The 18,627-nt window shown below is 41.4% G+C and overlaps 1 protein-coding gene across 3 annotated transcripts in view; it reads left to right on the forward strand.

Annotated features, from left to right (window-relative positions):
* CCDC9 (coiled-coil domain containing 9) overlaps positions 1-18,627 on the forward strand; it is a 453,629-nt gene that overhangs the window by 30,553 nt on the left and 404,449 nt on the right. For all 3 annotated transcript variants that reach the window (XM_053721824.1, XM_053721823.1, XM_053721825.1), the window contains exon 4: positions 12,483-12,620. In XM_053721824.1, the coding sequence (XP_053577799.1) occupies positions 12,483-12,620 (138 nt within the window). The remainder of the gene's footprint in view (positions 1-12,482; positions 12,621-18,627) is intronic.

Below are 18,627 nucleotides of genomic sequence, written 5' to 3' on the forward strand. Positions count from 1 at the left end.
CTGCATGCTCAGTCAGTGGAATGGGGATTACACAGATTTGTCACCTCTACTAAATCTGGATCAAGAGACCAGGGATTCTCTTCTCTGGTGGCTATCTCGGGTCCATCTGTCCAAAGGTATGACCTTCCGCAGGCCAGATTGGACAATAGTAACAGATGCCAGCCTTCTGGGCTGGGGTGCAGTCTGGAACTCTCTGAAGGCTCAGGGGTCGTGGACTCAGGAGGAGGCACTCCTTCCAATAAACATTCTGGAACTAAGAGCAATATTCAATGCTCTTCAGGCTTGGCCTCAGCTAGCGGCAGTGAGGTTCATCAGATTTCAGTCGGACAACATCACGACTGTAGCTTACATCAACCATCAAGGGGGAACAAGGAGTTCCCTAGCGATGTTGGAGGTTTCAAAGATAATTCGATGGGCAGAGATTCACTCTTGCCATCTATCAGCTATCCATATCCCAGGAGTAGAGAACTGGGAGGCAGATTTTCTAAGTCAACAGACTTTTCATCCGGGGGAGTGGGAGCTCCATCCGGAGGTGTTTGCACAGTTGATTCAACGTAGGGGCAAGCCAGAACTGGATCTCATGGCGTCTCGCCAGAACACCAAGCTTCCTTGTTACGGATCCAGGTCCAGGGATCCCAAGGCAGCGCTGATTGATGCTCTAGCAGCGCCTTGGTCCTTCAACCTGGCTTATGTGTTTCCACCGTTTCCTCTGCTCCCTCGTCTGATTGCCAAGATCAAGCAGGAGAGAGCATCGGTAATTTTGATAGCACCTGCGTGGCCACGCAGGACTTGGTATGCAGATCTGGTGGACATGTGATCCTTTCCACCATGGACTCTGCCGCTGAGACAGGACCTTTTACTTCAGGGTCCTTTCAACCATCCAAATCTAATTTCTCTGCGGCTGACTGCTTGGAGATTGAACGCTTGATTTTATCAAAGCGTGGTTTCTCCGAGTCGGTCATTGATACCTTAACAGGCGCGAAAGCCTGTCACCAGGAAAATATATCATAAGATATGGTGTAAATGTCTTCATTGGTGTGAATCCAAGGGTTACTCATGGAGTAAGGTCAGGATTCCTAGGATATTATCTTTTCTCCAAGAAGGATTGGAGAAGGGTTTGTCAGCTAATTCCTTAAAAGGACAGATTTCTGCTCTGTCTATTCTTTTGCACAAACGTCTGGCTGAGGTTCCAGACGTGCAGGCGTTTTGTCAGGCTTTAGTCAGAATCAAGCCTGTGTTTAAACCTGTTGCTCTGCCTTGGAGTTTAAATTTAGTTCTTAAGGTTCTTCAAGGGGTTCCGTTTGAACCTTTGCATTCCATAGATATTAAGCTCTTATCTTGGAAGGTTCTGTTTTTAGTAGCTATCTCCTTGGCTCGAAGAGTTTCGGAGTTATCTGCTTTACAATGTGATTCCCCTTATCTCATTTTTCATGCAGATAAGGTAGTGTTACGTACGAAACCTGGTTTTCTACCTAAGGTGGTATCTAATAAAAATATCAATCAGGTGATTGTTGTACCGTCACTGTGTCCTAATCCTACTTCAAAGAAGGAACGTCTTTTACACAATCTTGACGTGGTTCGTGCTTTAAAGTTTTATTTACTAGCTACTAAAGATTTTCGTCAAACATCTGCATTGTTTGTTGTCTACTCTGGACAGAGGAGAGGCCAAAAGGCTTCGGCAACCTCTTTCTTTTTGGCTAAGGCGTATAATACGCTTAGCTTATGAGACTGCTGGCCAGCAGCCTCCTGAAAGGATTACAGCTCATTCTATTAGAGCGGTAGCTTCCACATGGGCTTTTAAAAATAAGGCTTCTGTTGAACAGATTTGTAAGGCGGCGACTTGGTCTTCGCTTCATACTTTTTCAAAATTCTATAAATTTGATACTTTTGCTTTTTCGGAGGCTATTTTTGGGAGAAAGGTCTTGCAGGCAGTGGTGCCTTCTGTTTAAGCGCCTGCCTTGTCCCTCCCTTCATCCGTGTCCTATAGCTTTGGTATTGGTATCCCACAAGTTATGGATGATCCGTGGACTGGATACACCTTACAAGAGAAAACAAAATTTATGCTTACCTGATAAATTTCTTTCTCTTGTGATGTATCCAGTCCATGGCCCGCCTCCTCTTGCAGCTTCCTGTTGGGAAGGAGAATATCCCACAAGTAATGGATGATCCGTGGACTGGATACACCACAAGAGAAATACATTTATCAGGTAAGCATAAATTTTGTTTTTTATTTCTCCTACATTGGTGTGTCCGGTCCACGGCTTCATCCTTACTTGTGGGAATATTCTCTTCCTTAACAGGAAATGGCAGAGACTACAGCAAAAGCTGCCCATATAGCTCCCACTCTGGCTCCGCCCCCCAGTCATTCTCTTTGCCGCTCTGAACCTGCATACTCCTATCCACAAAGATCATCATCAGTTCCTGAGGTTCGCCTTCCTGGACAAACATTACCAGTTTGTGGCTCTTCCATTCGGTCTAGCCACTGCTCCCAGAATTTTCACAAAGGTGCTAGGGTCCCTTCTAGCGGTTCTAAGGCCGAGGGGCATTGCTGTAGCGCCTTACCTAGACGACATCCTAATCCAAGCGTCGTCTCTTTCCAAAGCAAGGGCTCATACAGACATTGTTTTAGCCTTTCTCAGGTCTCACGGGTGGAAGGTGAACGGAGAAAAAAGTTCCCTGTCCCCGTCCACAAGGGTTCCTTTTCTGGGAACAATAATAGATTCTGTAGAAATGAAGATTTTTTTTGACCGAGGTCAGAAAATTAAAGCTTCTAAACGCTTGTCAAGTTCTTCAATCTATTCCTCAGCCTTCCATAGCTCAGTGCATGGAGGTAATAGGATTAATGGTTGCAGCAATGGACGTGGTTCCTTTTGCTCAAATTCATCTAAGACCATTACAACTGTGTATGCTCAATCAGTGGAATGGAGATTATGCAGACTTGTCTCCCCAGATTCAAGTAGACCAGGTGACCAGAGACTCACTCCACTGGTGGTTGACTCAGGATCACCTGTCTCAGGGAATGAGTTTCCGCAGACCAGAGTGGGTCATCGCCACGACCGACGCCAGTCTCTTAGGCTGGGGCGCGGTCTGGGACTCCCTGAAAGCTCAGGGTCTATGGTCTCGGGAAGAGTCCCTTCTCCCGATAAACATACTGGAACTGAGAGCGATATTCAATGCGCTCCTGGCCTGGCCTCACCTAGCGAAGGCCAAATTCATAAGATTTCAGTCGTACAACATGACGACTGTAGCGTACATCAATCATCAGGGGGGAACAAAGAGTTCCTTGGCGATGAGAGAGGTATCCAAGATCATCAAATGGGTGGAGGATCACTCCTGCCACCTATCTGCAATTCACATCCCAGGAGTAGACAACTGGGAGGCGGATTATCTGAGTCGTCAGGCTTTTCATCCGGGGGAGTGGGAACTCCACCCGGAGATCTTTGCCCAGTTAACCCAACTATGGGGCACTCCAGATATGTATCTGATGGCGTCTCGTCAGAACTTCAAGGTTCCCCGCTACGGGTCCAGATCCAGGGATCCCAAGGCGACACTAGTGGATGCATTGGTGGCGCCTTGGTCGTTCAACCTAGCTTATGTGTTTCCACCGTTTTCCCTCCTTCCCAGGCTTGTAGCCAGGATCAAACAGGAGAAGGCCTCGGTGATTCTGATAGCTCCTGCGTGGCCACGCAGGACTTGGTATGCAGACCTGGTGAATATGTCATCGGCTCCACCATGGAAGCTACCTTTGAGACGGGATCTTTTAGTACAAGGTCCATTCGAACATCCAAATCTAGTCTCTCTGCAGCTGACTGCTTGGAAATTGAACGCTTGACTTTATCTAAGCGTGGGTTTTCAGATTCAGTTATAGATACTCTGGTCCAAGCCAGAAAACCTGTGACTAGGAAAATTTATCATAAGATATGGAAAAAATATATCTGTTGGTGCGAATCCAAGGGATTCTCTTGGAGTAAAATTTAAAATTCATAGGATACTTTCCTTTCTCCAAGAAGGTTTGGATAAAGGGTTGTCAGCGAGTTCTCTAAAAGGACAGATATCTGCTCTGTCTGTTTTGTTGCACAAACGTCTGGCAACAGTGCCAGATGTACAGGCATTTGTACAGGCCTTAGTAAGAATCAAGCCTGTCTACAGACCCATGACTCCCCCATGGAGTCTAAACTTAGTTCTTTCAGTTCTTCAAGGGGTTCCGTTTGAACCCTTACATTCCATAGATATTAAGTTACTATCTTGGAAAGTTCTGTTTTTGGTTGCTATTTCTTCTGCTAGAAGAGTTTCTGAATTGTCTGCTTTGCAGTGTACTTCACCCTATCTGGTATTCCATACAGATAAGGTTGTTTTGCGTACCAAACCTGGTTTTCTTCCGAAAGTGGTTTCCAACAGGAATATTAACCAGGAGATAGTGGTTCCTTCTCTGTGTCCGAATCCAGTTTCAAAGAAGCAACGTTTGTTACACAACTTAGATGTAAGGATGAAGCCGTGGACCGGACACACCAATGTAGGAGAAAACAGAATTAATGCTTACCTGATAAATTTCTTTCTCCTACGGTGTGTCCGGTCCACGGCCCGCCCTGGCTTTTAGTCAGGTTTAAAATTTTTTGTCTCTGTACACTACAGTCACCACGGCACCCTATAGTTTCTCCTTTTTTTCCCTAACCGTCGGTCGAATGACTGGGGGGCGGAGCCAGAGGGGGAGCTATATGGGCAGCTTTTGCTGTGCTCTCTTTGTCATTTCCTGTTAGGGAAGAGAATATTCCCACAAGTAAGGATGAAGCCGTGGACCGGACACACCGTAGGAGAAAGGAATTTATCAGGTAAGCATAAATTCTGTTTTTACAGGGAAGTTTGTATTTATTTTAACTAGTTAGTAAATAGTTATTAACTATTTAATAACTACCTAGCTAAAATAAATACAAATTTACCTGTAAAATAAAACCTAACCTGAGTTACACTAACACCTAACATTACACTACAATTAAATAAATTACCTAAATTAAATACAATTACCTAAATTAAATACAAATACCTAAATTACAAAACAAACAAACACTAAATTACACAAAATAAAAAACAAATTACAAGATATTTAAACTAATTACACCTAATCTAATAGCCCTATCAAAATAAAAAAGCCCCCCCAAAATAAAAAAAAACCTCTAGCCTCAACTAAACTACCAATAGCCCTTAAAAGGGCCTTTTGCGGGGCATTGCCCCAAAGAAATCAGCTCTTTTACCTGTAAAAAAAATACAAACAGTAAAACCCACCACCCACACAACCAAACCCCCCAAATAAAACCTTAACTAATAAAACCTAAGCTCCTCATTGCCCTGAAAAGGGCATTTGTATGGGCATTGCCCTTAAAAGGACATTTAGCTCTATTGCTGCCCAAACCCTAATCTAAAACCCACCCAATAAACCCTTAAAAAAACCTAACACTAACCCCTGAAGATCCACTTACAGTTTTGAAGAGCCGTCATCCATCCTCAACGAAGCCGGGAGAAGTGGTCCTCAAGACGGGCAGAAGTCTTCATCCAGACGGCATCTTCTATCTTCATCCATCCTGCGCGTAGCGGGTCCATCTTCAAGACATCTGGCGCGGATAGGGTTGCCACCTCGGCCATGTTTTCCTGGACACTTATGAGTTACACATGCTGCAGGGTGTGCAGTGAGGAACATGAATAATGCTGTTCAGGGTCACTATTTTTTTGCTGTCCAGCAGCACAATGCAGGTTTCCCTCTGAACACCCTGCAGCATGTGTAAGTCATAAGTGTCCAGGAAAACATGGCCGAGGTGGCAACCCTAGCGCGGAGCATCCTCTTCTTCCGACGAATGAAGGTTCCTTTAAGCGACATCATCCAAGATGGCGTCCCTTAGATTCTGATTGGCTGATAGAATTCTATCAGCCAATTGGAATTAAGGTTGAAAAATCCTGTTGGCTGATGCAGTCAGCCAATAGTATTGAACTTCAATTCTATTGGCTGATCCACTCAGCCAACAGGATTGAGTTCGCATTCTATTGGCTGATTGGAACAGCCAATAGAATGTGAGCTCAATCCTATTGGCTGATTGGATCGTTGAGGACTTCTCCCGGCTTCGTTGAGGACTTCTCCCGGCTTCGTTGAGGACTTCTCCCGGCTTCGTTGAGGACTTCTCCCGGCTTCGTTGAGGACTTCTCCCGGCGTCATTGATGATGGATGTTGGCTCTTCAAAACTGTAAGTGAATCTTCGGGGTTAGTGTTAGTTTTTTTTTTTTAAGGGTTTATTGCGTGGGTTTTAGATTAGGGTTTGGGCAGCAATAGAGCTAAATGCCCTTTTAAGGGCAATGCCCATACAAATGCCCTTTTCAGGGCAATGGGGAGCTTAGTTTTTTTTTTAGTTAGGGTTTTATTTGGGGGTTGGTTGTGTGGGTGGTGGGTTTTATAGTTGGGGGGGTTGGCTGTATTTTTTTTACAGGTAACAAAGCTGATTTCTTTGGGGCAATGCCCCGCAAAAGGCCCTTTTTATTTTGGGGGCGTGCTTTTTTATTTTGATAGGGCTATTAGATTAGGTGTGATTAGTTTAAATGTCTTGTAATTTGTTTTTTATTTTGTGTAATTTAGTGTTTGTTTTTGTAATTTAGGTAATTTATTTAATTGTAGTGTTAGGTGTTAGTGTAACTAAGGTTAGGTTTTATTTTACAGGTAAATTTGTATTTATTTTAGCTAGGTAGTTAGTAAATAGTTAATAACTATTTAGTAACTATTCTACCTAGTTAAAATAAATACAAACTTGCCTGTATAATAAAAATAAACCCTAAGCTAGATACAATGTAACTATTAGTTATATTGTAGCTATCTTAGGGTTTATTTTATAGGTAAGTATTTAGTTTTAAATAGGAATTATTTAGTTAGATTTATTTTAATTATATTTAAGTTAGGGGGTGTTAGGGTTAGACTTGGGTTTAGGGGTTAATTATTTTAGTATAGTGGCGGCGACGTTGGGGCGGCAGATTAGGGGTTAATAAATGTAGGTAGGTGGCGGCGATGTTAGGGGCGGCAGATTAGGGGTTAATAATATTTAAATAGTGTTTGAGATGCGGGAGTGCGGCGGTTTAGGGGTTAATATGTTTAGTATAGTGGCAGCGATGAGCAGCAGATTAGGTGTTAATAAGCATAATGTAGTTGTCGGGGGTGGCAGATTAGTGGTTAATAAGTGTCAGATTAGGGGTGTTTAGACTCGGGGTTCATGTTAGTGTGTTAGGTGTAAACATAAATTTTGTTTCCCCATAGGAATCAATAGGGCTGCGTTACGGAGCTTTACACTGCTTTTTTTGCAGGTGTTAGATTTTTTTTCAGCCGGCTCTCCCCATTGATGTCTATGGGTAAATCGTGCACGAGCACGTACAACCAGCTCATCGCTGACTTAAAGGGACACTGAACCCAAATATTTTCTTTTGTGACTCAGATAGAGCATGCAATTTTAAGCAACTTTCTAATTTACTCCTATTATCACATTTTCTTCATTCTCTTGGCATCTTTATTTGAAATGCAAGAATGTAAGTTTAGATGCCGGCCATTTTTGGGGAATAACCTGGTTTATTCTTGCTGATTGGTGGATAAATTCATTCACCAATAAAAAAGTTATGTCCAGAATACTGAACCAAAAAAGAAGCTTAGATGCCTTCTTTTTCAAATAAAGATAGCAAGTGAACGAAGAAAAATTGATAATAGGAGTAAATTAGAAAGTTGCTTAAAATTGTATGCTCTATCGGAATCACGAAACAAAAAAATTGGATTCAGTGTCCCTTTAAGCAGCGCTGGTATTGGAGTGCGGTATGGAGCTCAATTTTGCTCTACGCTCACTTCTTGTCTTTTAACGGCTGGTTTATAAAAACCTGTAATACCAGCGCTGTAGGTAAGTGAGCGGTAACAATAACGTGCAAGTTAGTACCGCACCCCTCATAACGCAAAACTCAGAATCTAGCCGATAGTGTTTTTATCAATGTACATCAACATTTCACTCTTATTAGACGTTATACTATGGTGTTGCCCATTTCTTTTTTTTTTATCTGAACTTCAGGATTTTATACCTACACCGCAATCCAGCATGCAAACTTGTGTCTTGCTATTTCAATACTAACAAGATAGTCTATTTTTTTTTTTTATTCTTCAACTATTTAAAAAATACATGTTTTTGCCTATATAATAGCGCGGACTGTTTAGAACAGCTTTAAACAGCCATTGTAGTTAAAAAGTTACATGCTGGGGGCGGAGCTAGCAACTGAGGAGACAAGACGTGTGGCATGAGAGCTCCTGCAATATCAATAGGCATTTAGCATAATATAAAGTATAATTGGTTTTATTGTTGAAGCTTCTGATTTGCACTTATGTGGGAAGGAAAGAGTCTTTCTAAATTTTTACTAGGGAAGCCTTAAACTTCATATATGACAAAAGCTTGGAGCTACATATACCGGTATGACCACGAGGCAGAAGTAATTCCTTCTCTGCAGCTGAGGGGTAAACTATACAAAACACACGGCTATCTAACTAAATATGGCTGATTATAACGAACAGGTGCAAGCTTTGCTTCACAAATTAGAGGAGAAGATGGACTGCTACTTCCATGACCTGCTAATTACAATCAGAAATCAGGATGGAAGAGAGGCCATTTCGACACTTAAAATGGCCGCTACAATAGACATCACCATGCACGGCGAGACCTCCCAGCTTCACACAAGAGCTTTAACATCGGCGCTGAAAGCACAGCGGAGCCACTCGAAGTCTTCTCCACATGATCACCCTTTGAGTACAACAGCGAGTACCGCAATGAAGAAGAGCTCAGTTTTACAGACACTGTCAGGCAATGATCTAAATCTAAGGAACAGAGCACCGCAACTTGTTAGCACCTCACCATCAGTAAGTACTCTACACCCTCCTGCGGAGGGATGGATCCTTTGCTCTGCGCTGGCCTTCGCTGCTGTGGGGACTACTGCTGACACTGGTGGCATCACAGGTATACCGGAGATCGACAAGGATTTACGGCCTCTGTCTATCACAGGCACGCTCATACAGGGAGCATGTGAGACAGAGCTGAGGTCAATTCCGCCTCTACACACCTCCCTTGAATCCTCTGCACGCATCTCAGCCTGTCTAGCGAGATTTTTGTCAGAGAATTTACCTAACATGATTCCTCAGATACGCACACAAAGCCTCAAGATTTTAGGATACAATGGAGTTCATATCTCACAACTGGATTCGGATCTAGCCCGCACCGCAAGAGTAGAGGATACTTATGCCTCACGCAGATCCGGAATAGGCTGAGACCCACACAGCTCTGCAACAAATCTGCCATATCTTTAGCAGTGACAGTCACTTGGACTTATAATAAGGACAGAACCTGATAACTGCAAAGATATCCCACACTGTTGAAGGCTACTGGCCTCCAAAATTACATTCCTGAGTTAGTAATTCCTCTCCTTTATATTGGTATATAGTAGTTGTCTTATTAAGTTCATTATAACTATTGTTCATAATATTAATCATTTTTGAAGGCTTATTCTACAGAACTTTTAATGAGAATGAGCTTTGTGACTCTGAGCATGTGTATGTTTATACTGTTCTATATGCATATTAGCAGCCGCCTAGTTTTACTCTCCTATATAAGGTATGTCCAATACTGTCTGTCTTTGCTTAGTCTTCAAGCAGCGTTCCCTTTTTTTCAAGACCAAATTCTATATGTACTTATCAGATTGAAGCTTATCTATGTTGTGTGTCATCTATTTCACATGAATATTGTTAGTAACTAATGTATATGACTTACACTTCCACATTTTTACTCCCGCCATGCTATTCCTGATAACTGGTTGTGAGACCATTTGTACATAATACCTTTATGAATTCATAACTGACTATACCAACCTAGTATACTACCTATCCATGTTCTAACAGTCTACTATGTTATCATTAATCCAGATATTTATTAAGATATGTTACGTGTGAATAGAGGTTGGTTAGCTTATTGATTCATGTAATAGACCTACATTCTACAATACCCAGAGATCCCATCAACCAATGCTCAGTATACAAGCCGTATTAGAAGGGGATTTGGCTGAATTACTTCTGGGCTGTTTTCTTCCCCTGTATGAAGTTGGTCCTTAGCGGAGTATCAACCAGCCATAAGTTCTTGGACCTATAGGTTTATCGTCCCCTAGACAAATTATTTCTTTACAGAACTCCACATTTGGGGCGCTGACTTTCTAAATAGCTTACAGACGATGACAACTTCGCCTGATTGTAGACACTTAAGTTTTAATACTGGATCTCATATAACGCTCAAAATATTGCATATGGAAGCTAGTTCATTTTGCATGTGAGTTTCCTGATGGGCGCAACACAGGAGAAAAAGAGTACTAAGATTTTTTTTTTTTTTTTTTTTGTCAGTTTTTCATATGTACGAAGCTATACACTTTAGGAGATCCTCAATTATATCTCTGTTATTAACCAGAATGCATATTTAGTTGTACCTAATGAGACATAGTTAGCTGGACTGAAGGTTTTCCTACGAAATAGGTAGCTGTTATACTCTTAATGTTCCTTGATGTTTTCCCTTTTTCAGCATTGTTTTAAGTCTACTTGCTTAGGTCCGAAGGGGTAGCAACGATACCTTATCTCTACTAAATGCCAGTTTATACACACACCTAACAATACCTCTGTATAGAGGGTTTTATAATGATAACTCACTTGTCCCCTAGGTATGTGAAGATCTGATTTCAACATCTGAGTTCGGTATTTGCTCATTCCCTCATGTATATCTCATTTAGTTCTACGCTATGTCTTTAATTTGGTATGATTAAAGTTATATAACAGAATATCTCCTTTCTATCATACCCAGCTAAAGTTATACGAGCTATAAATATCCGGACCTATAAAAGTTACTAGTCAAGGAGGTTCATAAGACATATCTGTTAGTTCTTGCCCTTTGGGCATTTAGAATAAAAGCACTGGGTAACATCATATAACTCATGAATAACCAACTCTAGTGGAGACAGTTTCTATAGGGGATTACGGCACTAGCACAAGTTTCATATTACATCCTCATACCACTGCAGCCACCCTCTAGTGATACAGGACCCTCCTAACAGGCTTCCCTTTACATAGCTTCAATCTAGGACCGCTGGCCATCTTAATATATCTCCCCTCACCTTGTATCCCCCTTCATCTTCATTAAGGGACCCTGTCAGGTCCACCTATAATTGTACACAACTAGTTTTCACTGTGGAATCAGTTCTGGGAAGTTTAGTTTTATACATACCAAATAAAGCATTCCCCTTGACACCTTATTTTAGTTATTATCCTGCTTGTATCTGTAGTCTAAATAAGCATATAAGCGAGTTCACCATACAGCCCGAACAGGATTAGCTCCGCCCTCCATCATCTTTCTGCCCCCCCCCCCATATTCCCCATAATTCAAGTGGCTCTTGCCCACTGTAACACCTTTTCTTTCCCACTCTTTGTGACCCACCTGTGGTCTTTATAATAAAATAAAATGAAGTTCCACCTCAATTAGTCCAAACTTTTAATTGACACTCCACTTGATAGGACACATGTTTCCATTCGTCATAGTGGGCTTACTGTTCCGATTATCTCTGAGAGTTCAAATAGCAATGTATCAACCTTTTGCTTAACCCTACAACCTCCCTTTCAGCTGAATGGACAACTTCTATGTAATAATATTGAGTGTTATACTTTGTTGTTAATATTGTTAATGGACAAATCCTGTATTTTACTTGTCTTTGAAACTTCAATAAAAAATTGCATTTAAAAAAAAAAAAAAAGTTACATGCTCTAATTAGTTGTCAGAATAGTGACCCTGCACCTCTATGTATTTTTAACCCCTGGAAACAGTTAAAATACTTCTCGGCAGCCTCAGACCACTGATGGCCCTGAATGCAAACTGACGCTTACCTAATCGGCAGCGCTAGTAGAAAGACCCAGTTGTGTAACTAGCTCTGCTGATTGGTTAAGTGGCAGTTACCACTCTAGATCAGCAGTACTCTGCGGGTCCTGAGCGGTATTTTAACTGTGTTTAACACTGTTGCGGGGATAATTAAACCTACAGGATTTTCTATCTTTATGTAAATCAGATTTCATGTAGCAGACTTTTATTAGCTAAGAGTGTTTTTCATAACAAAAGAATATTCTCACACTAGAGTCTAGCACTCTCTGTCTTGGGGAATGTTACATCCCACTCTTTCTAGATAAGCTCTGCTATGAAAACAGAGAGGTAGAATGAAATATGTATCGTTTTAATATAAACTGCTTATACATTACCTGTCTGATTAATTATTTTGTCATGAAACATTTCCAATCATTTACAGTGTCCCTTTTAAGAATTCATTGCATGTGATCGTTTCTTAGCGGTTGTTAAACTCACAGTGGGATGTTCCTATCAAACGGATTTGTCAACTTGTCTTTTTTTAACTCGTAGCTAATTGAAGAGGATCGCAAGATGGCCGAACAAGAGGGCATTGCAATCACCGCTCAGAGGAAAGGCAAGCAGTCTGAGACCGAGCCCGACAAAGCCCGCAAGGAGAAGGAGAACAAATCCATCACAGTTGAAGCCGGGGTGAGCTGCAACTCTGTTTGTTTTTATTGAGTAGAGACAGTCTGAAAGGAACACAACACCTTTGTAATTTCCAGGCATTTCTGTTGTCTTGCTATAGAGTAACAAATTAAAGGGACAGTCAAGTCAAAATTAAACTTTGGTGATTTATATAGAGCATACAATTTTAAGCAACTCTAATTTACTCAAATTATCATTTCTCTTGTAAGGTGTATCCAGTCCACGGGTTCATCCATTACTTGTGGGATATTCTCCTTCCCAACAGGAAGTTGCAAGAGGACACCCACAGCAGAGCTGTCTATATAGCTCCTCCCCTAACTGCCACCCCCTGTCCCTTTCTTGTCGAGAGTTGCAAGAGAATAAGTATCGAGATATGTGGTGATGTAGGTTTACCTTCAATCAAGAGTTTATTTTTAAACGGTACCGGCGTTGTACTGTTTTTCTCTCAGGCAGAAATTAGAAGAAGAATTCTGCCTGGAGATTGATGATCTTAGCGGTTTGTAACTAAGGTTCATTGCTGTTCTCACACATAACTGATGAATATGGGAAAACTTCAGTTGGGGGAACGGCCTGCAGATTACCTGCTTTGAGGTATGTTCAGTATTTTTATTTCTAGAGAGAGGAATAGGTTCTAGAAAATGCTGACAGAGCCTTGTGTATTTGAGGTAAGCCTGATGCAGTGATTTAACAGCGACTGGGATCATGATTATATAACAGGGTAATACTCATGTTAATATTCATATTGCTTAGTGACAAAATGTTTACATGATTTCATAAATAGGACGTTTTTCTCTGAGGGAGATAAGTCTTTATTTGGGGCCTAGTTTCCACATGGCTAGTCAGATACTCCAAGGAGTATTTTCTTAAGGCCCCTCTGACATCCAGTACATGGTGGGAGGGGCCTATTTTAGCGCTCTTACTGCACAGTTTTAATACACACAGACATCCAGCTTCCCTAGAAGAGTCCTCTGGCATCTGAGAACCCTTTCAAAGGGGTTATTTCTGCACAAAATCGTATTTAAGGGCAGGTAGGAGCCTCAGCAGAGCTGTGGCATGGTGCTCAATTGATTTTTAATGTTTTTTAACGTTTTTCAATCCGGTTTGGGGCCTAAGGGGTTAATCATCCATTTGCAAGTGGGTGCAATGCTGCTTTAGTCCCTTATTCACACTGTAAAAATTTCAAAGATTTTACTGTATTTTTTCACTGTTTTGCAGTTTAAGTGCTAGTTTTTTTCACATAAAAGGCACAGTAACGTTTTTGTTTAATTGCTGTTTCACCTTTATTAAAGTGTTTTCCAAGCTTGCTTGTCTCATTACTAGTCTGTTAAACATGTCTGACATAGAGGAAACTCCTTGTTCAATCAGTGGAATGGGGATTACACAGATTTGTCCCCTCTGCTAAATCTGGATCAAGAGACCAGGGATTCTCTTCTCTGGTGGTTCTCTCGGGTCCATCTGTCCAGGGGAATGAGTTTCCGCAGGCCAGAGTGGACTATAGTCACGACAGATGCCAGCCTTCTGGGCTGGGGCGCAGTCTGGAACTCCCTGAAGGCTCAGGGTTCGTGGACTCAGGAGGAAGCCCTCCTTCCGATAAACATTCTGGAACTGAGAGTGATATTCAATGCTCTTCAGGCTTGTCCTCAACTAGCTGCGGTCAGGTTCATCAGATTTCAGTCGGACAATATCACGACTGTAGCCTATATCAACCATCAGGGGGGGACAAGAAGCCCCCTGGCAATGTTGGGGGTTTCAAAGATAATTCTATGGGCAGAGGTTCACTCTTGCCATCTCTCAGCTATCCATATCCCAGGAGTAGAGAACTGGGAGGCGGATTTTCTAAGTCGGCAAACTTTTCATCCGGTGGAGTGGGAGCTCCATCCGGAGGTATTTGCCCAGCTGATTCAACTATGGGGCAAACCAGAAGTGGATCTGATGGCGTCTCGTCAGAACGCCAAGCTTCCCTTTTACGGGTCCAGGTCAAGGGATCCCCAGGCAGCGCTGATAGATGCTCTAGCAGTGCCCTGGTCCTTCAGCCTGGCTTATGTGTTCCCACCATTTCCTCTCCTCCCTCGTCTGATTGCCAAGATCAAGCAGGAGAGAGCTTTGGTGATTTTGATAGCACCTGCGTGGCCACGCAGGACTTGGTATGCAGATCTGGTGGACATGTCATCCCTTCCACCATGGACTCTGCCGCTGAGGCAGGATCTTCTAGTCCAAGGTCCATTCAAACATCCAAATCTAATTTCTCTGCGGCTGACTTCTTGGAGATTGAACGCTTGATTTTATCAAAACGTGGTTTCTCCGAGTCGGTCATTGATACCGTAATTCAGGCTCGAAAGCCTGTCACAAGGAAAATCTATCATAAGATATGTTGTTAATATCTTCATTGGTGTGAATCCAAGGGTTACTCGTGGAGTAAAGTCAGGATTCCTAGGATATTATCTTTTCTCCAAGAGAAGGGATTGTCAGCTAGTTCCTTAAAGGGACAGATTTCTGCTCTGTCTATTCTTCTGCACAAGCGCATGGCAGATGTTCCAGACGTTCAGGCGTTTTGTCAGGCTTTAGTTAGAATCAAGCCTGTGTTTAAACCTGTTGCTCCGCCATGGAGTTTAAATTTAGTTCTTAGTTCTTCAAGGGGTTCAGTTTGAACCCCTGCATTCCATAGATATCAAGCTTTTATCTTGGAAAGTTCTGTTTTTGGTAGCTATCTCTTCGGCTCGAAGAGTTTCAGAGTTATCTGCCTTACAGTGTGATTCCCCTTACCTGATATTCCATACAGATAAGGTAGTGTTGCGTACGAAACCTGGATTTCTTCCTAAGGTGGTATCTAATAAGAATATCAATCAGGAGATTGTTGTTCCGTCACTGTGTCCTAATCCTTCTTCAAAGAAGGAACGTCTATTACACAGTCTTGACGTGGTTCGTGCTTTAAAGTTTTATTTACAAGCTACTAAGGATTTTCGTCAAACATCTGCATTGTTTGTTGTCTACTCTGGACAGAGTAGAGGACAAAAGGCTTCGGCATCTTCTCTTTCTTTTTGGCTGAGAAGCATAATCCGTTTAGCTTATGAGACTGCTGGCCAGTAGCCTCCTGAAAGAATTACAGCTCATTCCACTAGAGCGGTAGCTTCCACATGGGCTTTTAAAAATGAGGCCTCTGTTGAACAGATTTGTAAGGTGTTGACTTGGTCTTCGCTTCATACTTTTTCTAAATTCTACAAATTTGATACTTTTGCTTCCTCGGAAGCTATTTTTGGGGAAGAAGGTGGTGCCTTCCGTTTAAGTTCCTGCCTTGTCCCTCCCTTCATCCGTGTCCTAAAGCTTTGGTATTGGTATCCCACAAGTAATGGATGAACCCGTGGACTGGATACACCTTACAAGAGAAAACAAAATTTATGCTTACCTGATAAATTTCTTTCTCTTGTGGTGTATCCAGTCCACGGCCCGCCCTGTCACTTTAAGGCAAGTGTTTTTTATTTTTAAAACTACAGTCCCCACTGCACCCTATAGTTTCTCCTTTTTCTTGCTTGTCTTCGGTCGAATGACTGGGGGTGGCATTTAGGGGAGGAGCTATATAGACAGCTCTGCTGTGGGTGTCCTCTTGCAACTTCCTGTTGGGAAGGAGAATATCCCACAAGTAATGGATGAACCCGTGGACTGGATACACCACAAGAGAGAAATTTATCAGGTAAGCATAAATTTGTATTTTTTTTTCTTAGTTCTCTTGGCATTTTTATTTTAACCCTTTAAGGACACAGCTTTCAGTTTGCTCAATTGTTTTATGACGGAAAATTTCAGTCATATGTCCTTAAGAGGTTAAAAAGCAAGAATTTAAACATTGGAGCCGGCCTGTTTTTGGTTCAGCACCTTGGTACAGCTTGCTGATTGGTGGTTAAATGTAGCCACCAATCAGCAAGCGCTACCCAGGTGCTGAACCAAAAATGGGCCGGCTTCTAAGCTTACATTCAAATAAAGATACCAAGAGAATTAATAAAATGTGATAATAGGAGGTAAATTAGAAAGTTGCTTAAAATTGCTGCTCTATGTGAATCATGAACATTTAATTTTGACTAGACTATTCCTTTAACTTAGTTTTCTGCAATTGTTTTTCTATAGTCAAACTCCAACACTTGCCTTATTTGGAGACTCCTGTAACGCTTGTTGTTTGGAGTACACGGTCATTATATTGGCAAAACCTGTATTGTTTCGCAGTTTATCTGATGACCTCTGTTGAGGCCCTATAGGGGCAGACATGGTCAAGCTTGTGAAATATGTAGTGTGTACTGAAAATCCAACAAATTTAAAGAGTTAAATTAAAGGGGGCAAAATAAGTCATGAAAGTATAATGCTTAAATGGATAGTAAACCCAATTTTTTTTCTTTCATGATTCAGATAGAGCAGGCAATTTTTAAGTAACTTTCTAATTTAATCCTATTATCAATTTTTCTTCGTTCTCTTGGTATCTTCATTTCAATGTACGCCAGCCCATTTTTGGTCAGAACCTGGGTAGCACTTGCTGATTGGTGGCTATATTTAGCCACCAATCAGCAAGCGCAACCCAGGTATTGAACCAAAAATTGTCCGGTTCCTTAGCTTCGATTCTTGCTTTTTCAAATAAAGATAGCAAGAGAACAAAGAGAAATTGATAACTTTTTTTTTTTTTTTTTTTTTTTTGTAACTTCGAAATGTCTTTGTTTTCTGACTTCTGTGTTTGTTGAGATTTTTGTGGTCAGGAATAAGTTTACCATCTTTTTATTGTAGTTTTTAGTAACTTTGAATTCATTTTTTATTTTATTAAAGGGACATGAAACCCAAACTTTTTCTTTCACAATTCAGACGGAGCAATTTACTTTACTCTCCAATTTACTTTTATCATCACATTTCTTCATTATCTTGGTATCCTTTATTGAAGGAGCAGCAAATGCAGTACTGGGAGCTAGCTGCGGACATTAGTTAAACGGACTCTCAAGTCAAAATTAAACTTTTATGATTCAGATAGAGCATTCTTTCCGATTTTTACTTTTATCATTAAATTTGCTTTGTTCTTTTGGTATTCTTAGTTGAAAGCTAAACCTAGGTAGGCTCATGTGCTAATTTTTAAGCCCTTAAAGGCCGCCGCTTATCTGAATGCATTTGACAGTTTTTCACAGCTAGACAGCAGTAGTTCATATGTTATATATATATATATATATATATATATATATATAACATTGTGCTCACGCTTGTGGAGTTATATAAGAGTCAGTACTGATTGGCTAAAATGCAAGTCTGTCAAAAGAAATGAGATAAGGGGGCAGTCTGCTGAGGCTTAGATACAAGGTAATCACAGAGGTAAAAAGTATATTAATATAACAGTGTTGGTTATGCAAAACTGGGGAATGGGTAATAAAGGGATTATCTATCTTTTTAAACAGTAACATTATATGGCCTCTAACTATTTCCTCCCTGATTTATACTGGTTGTTGTATGCTCATGTGTGAATTCATTTTCCTACATATATTATGTATCTCTTGCTACCTTTTTCTCCATCTTCGATTCTCTCTTCCTTTCACGATGTTGCCCTTTCTTTTCTTCCCTCTACATCAACTAGCAATACCCTTATCTCACTGTCCCGCTTCCAACTTTCTGCTCCATCCCTCACCCTGTCTCTTCATGTCTCCCCCTTTCTTTCCTTGCTCTCTTTCACCTCTCCACGCTCTTGCTCCCTTTTTGCAACCTATTTTCTCTTAAGTGTAGTCAGTCCACGGGGCATCCATTACTTATGGGATTATATCTCTTCCCCAACAGGAAGTTGCAAGAGGATCACCCAAGCAGAGCTGCTATATAGCTCCTCCCCTCACATGTCATATCCAGTCATTCTCTTGCAACCTAACTAAAGATAGGTCGTTGTGAGAGGTCTGTGGTGTTTTTAAACTTAGTTTATTTCTTCAATCAAAAGTTTGTTATTTTAAATGGCACCCGGAGTGTGCTGTTTGTTTCTCAGGCAGCATTAGAAGAAGAATCTGCCTGC

Source organism: Bombina bombina, chromosome 7 (assembly GCF_027579735.1).
Source record: "Bombina bombina isolate aBomBom1 chromosome 7, aBomBom1.pri, whole genome shotgun sequence".
In the NCBI taxonomy this organism is placed as follows: domain Eukaryota; kingdom Metazoa; phylum Chordata; class Amphibia; order Anura; family Bombinatoridae; genus Bombina; species Bombina bombina.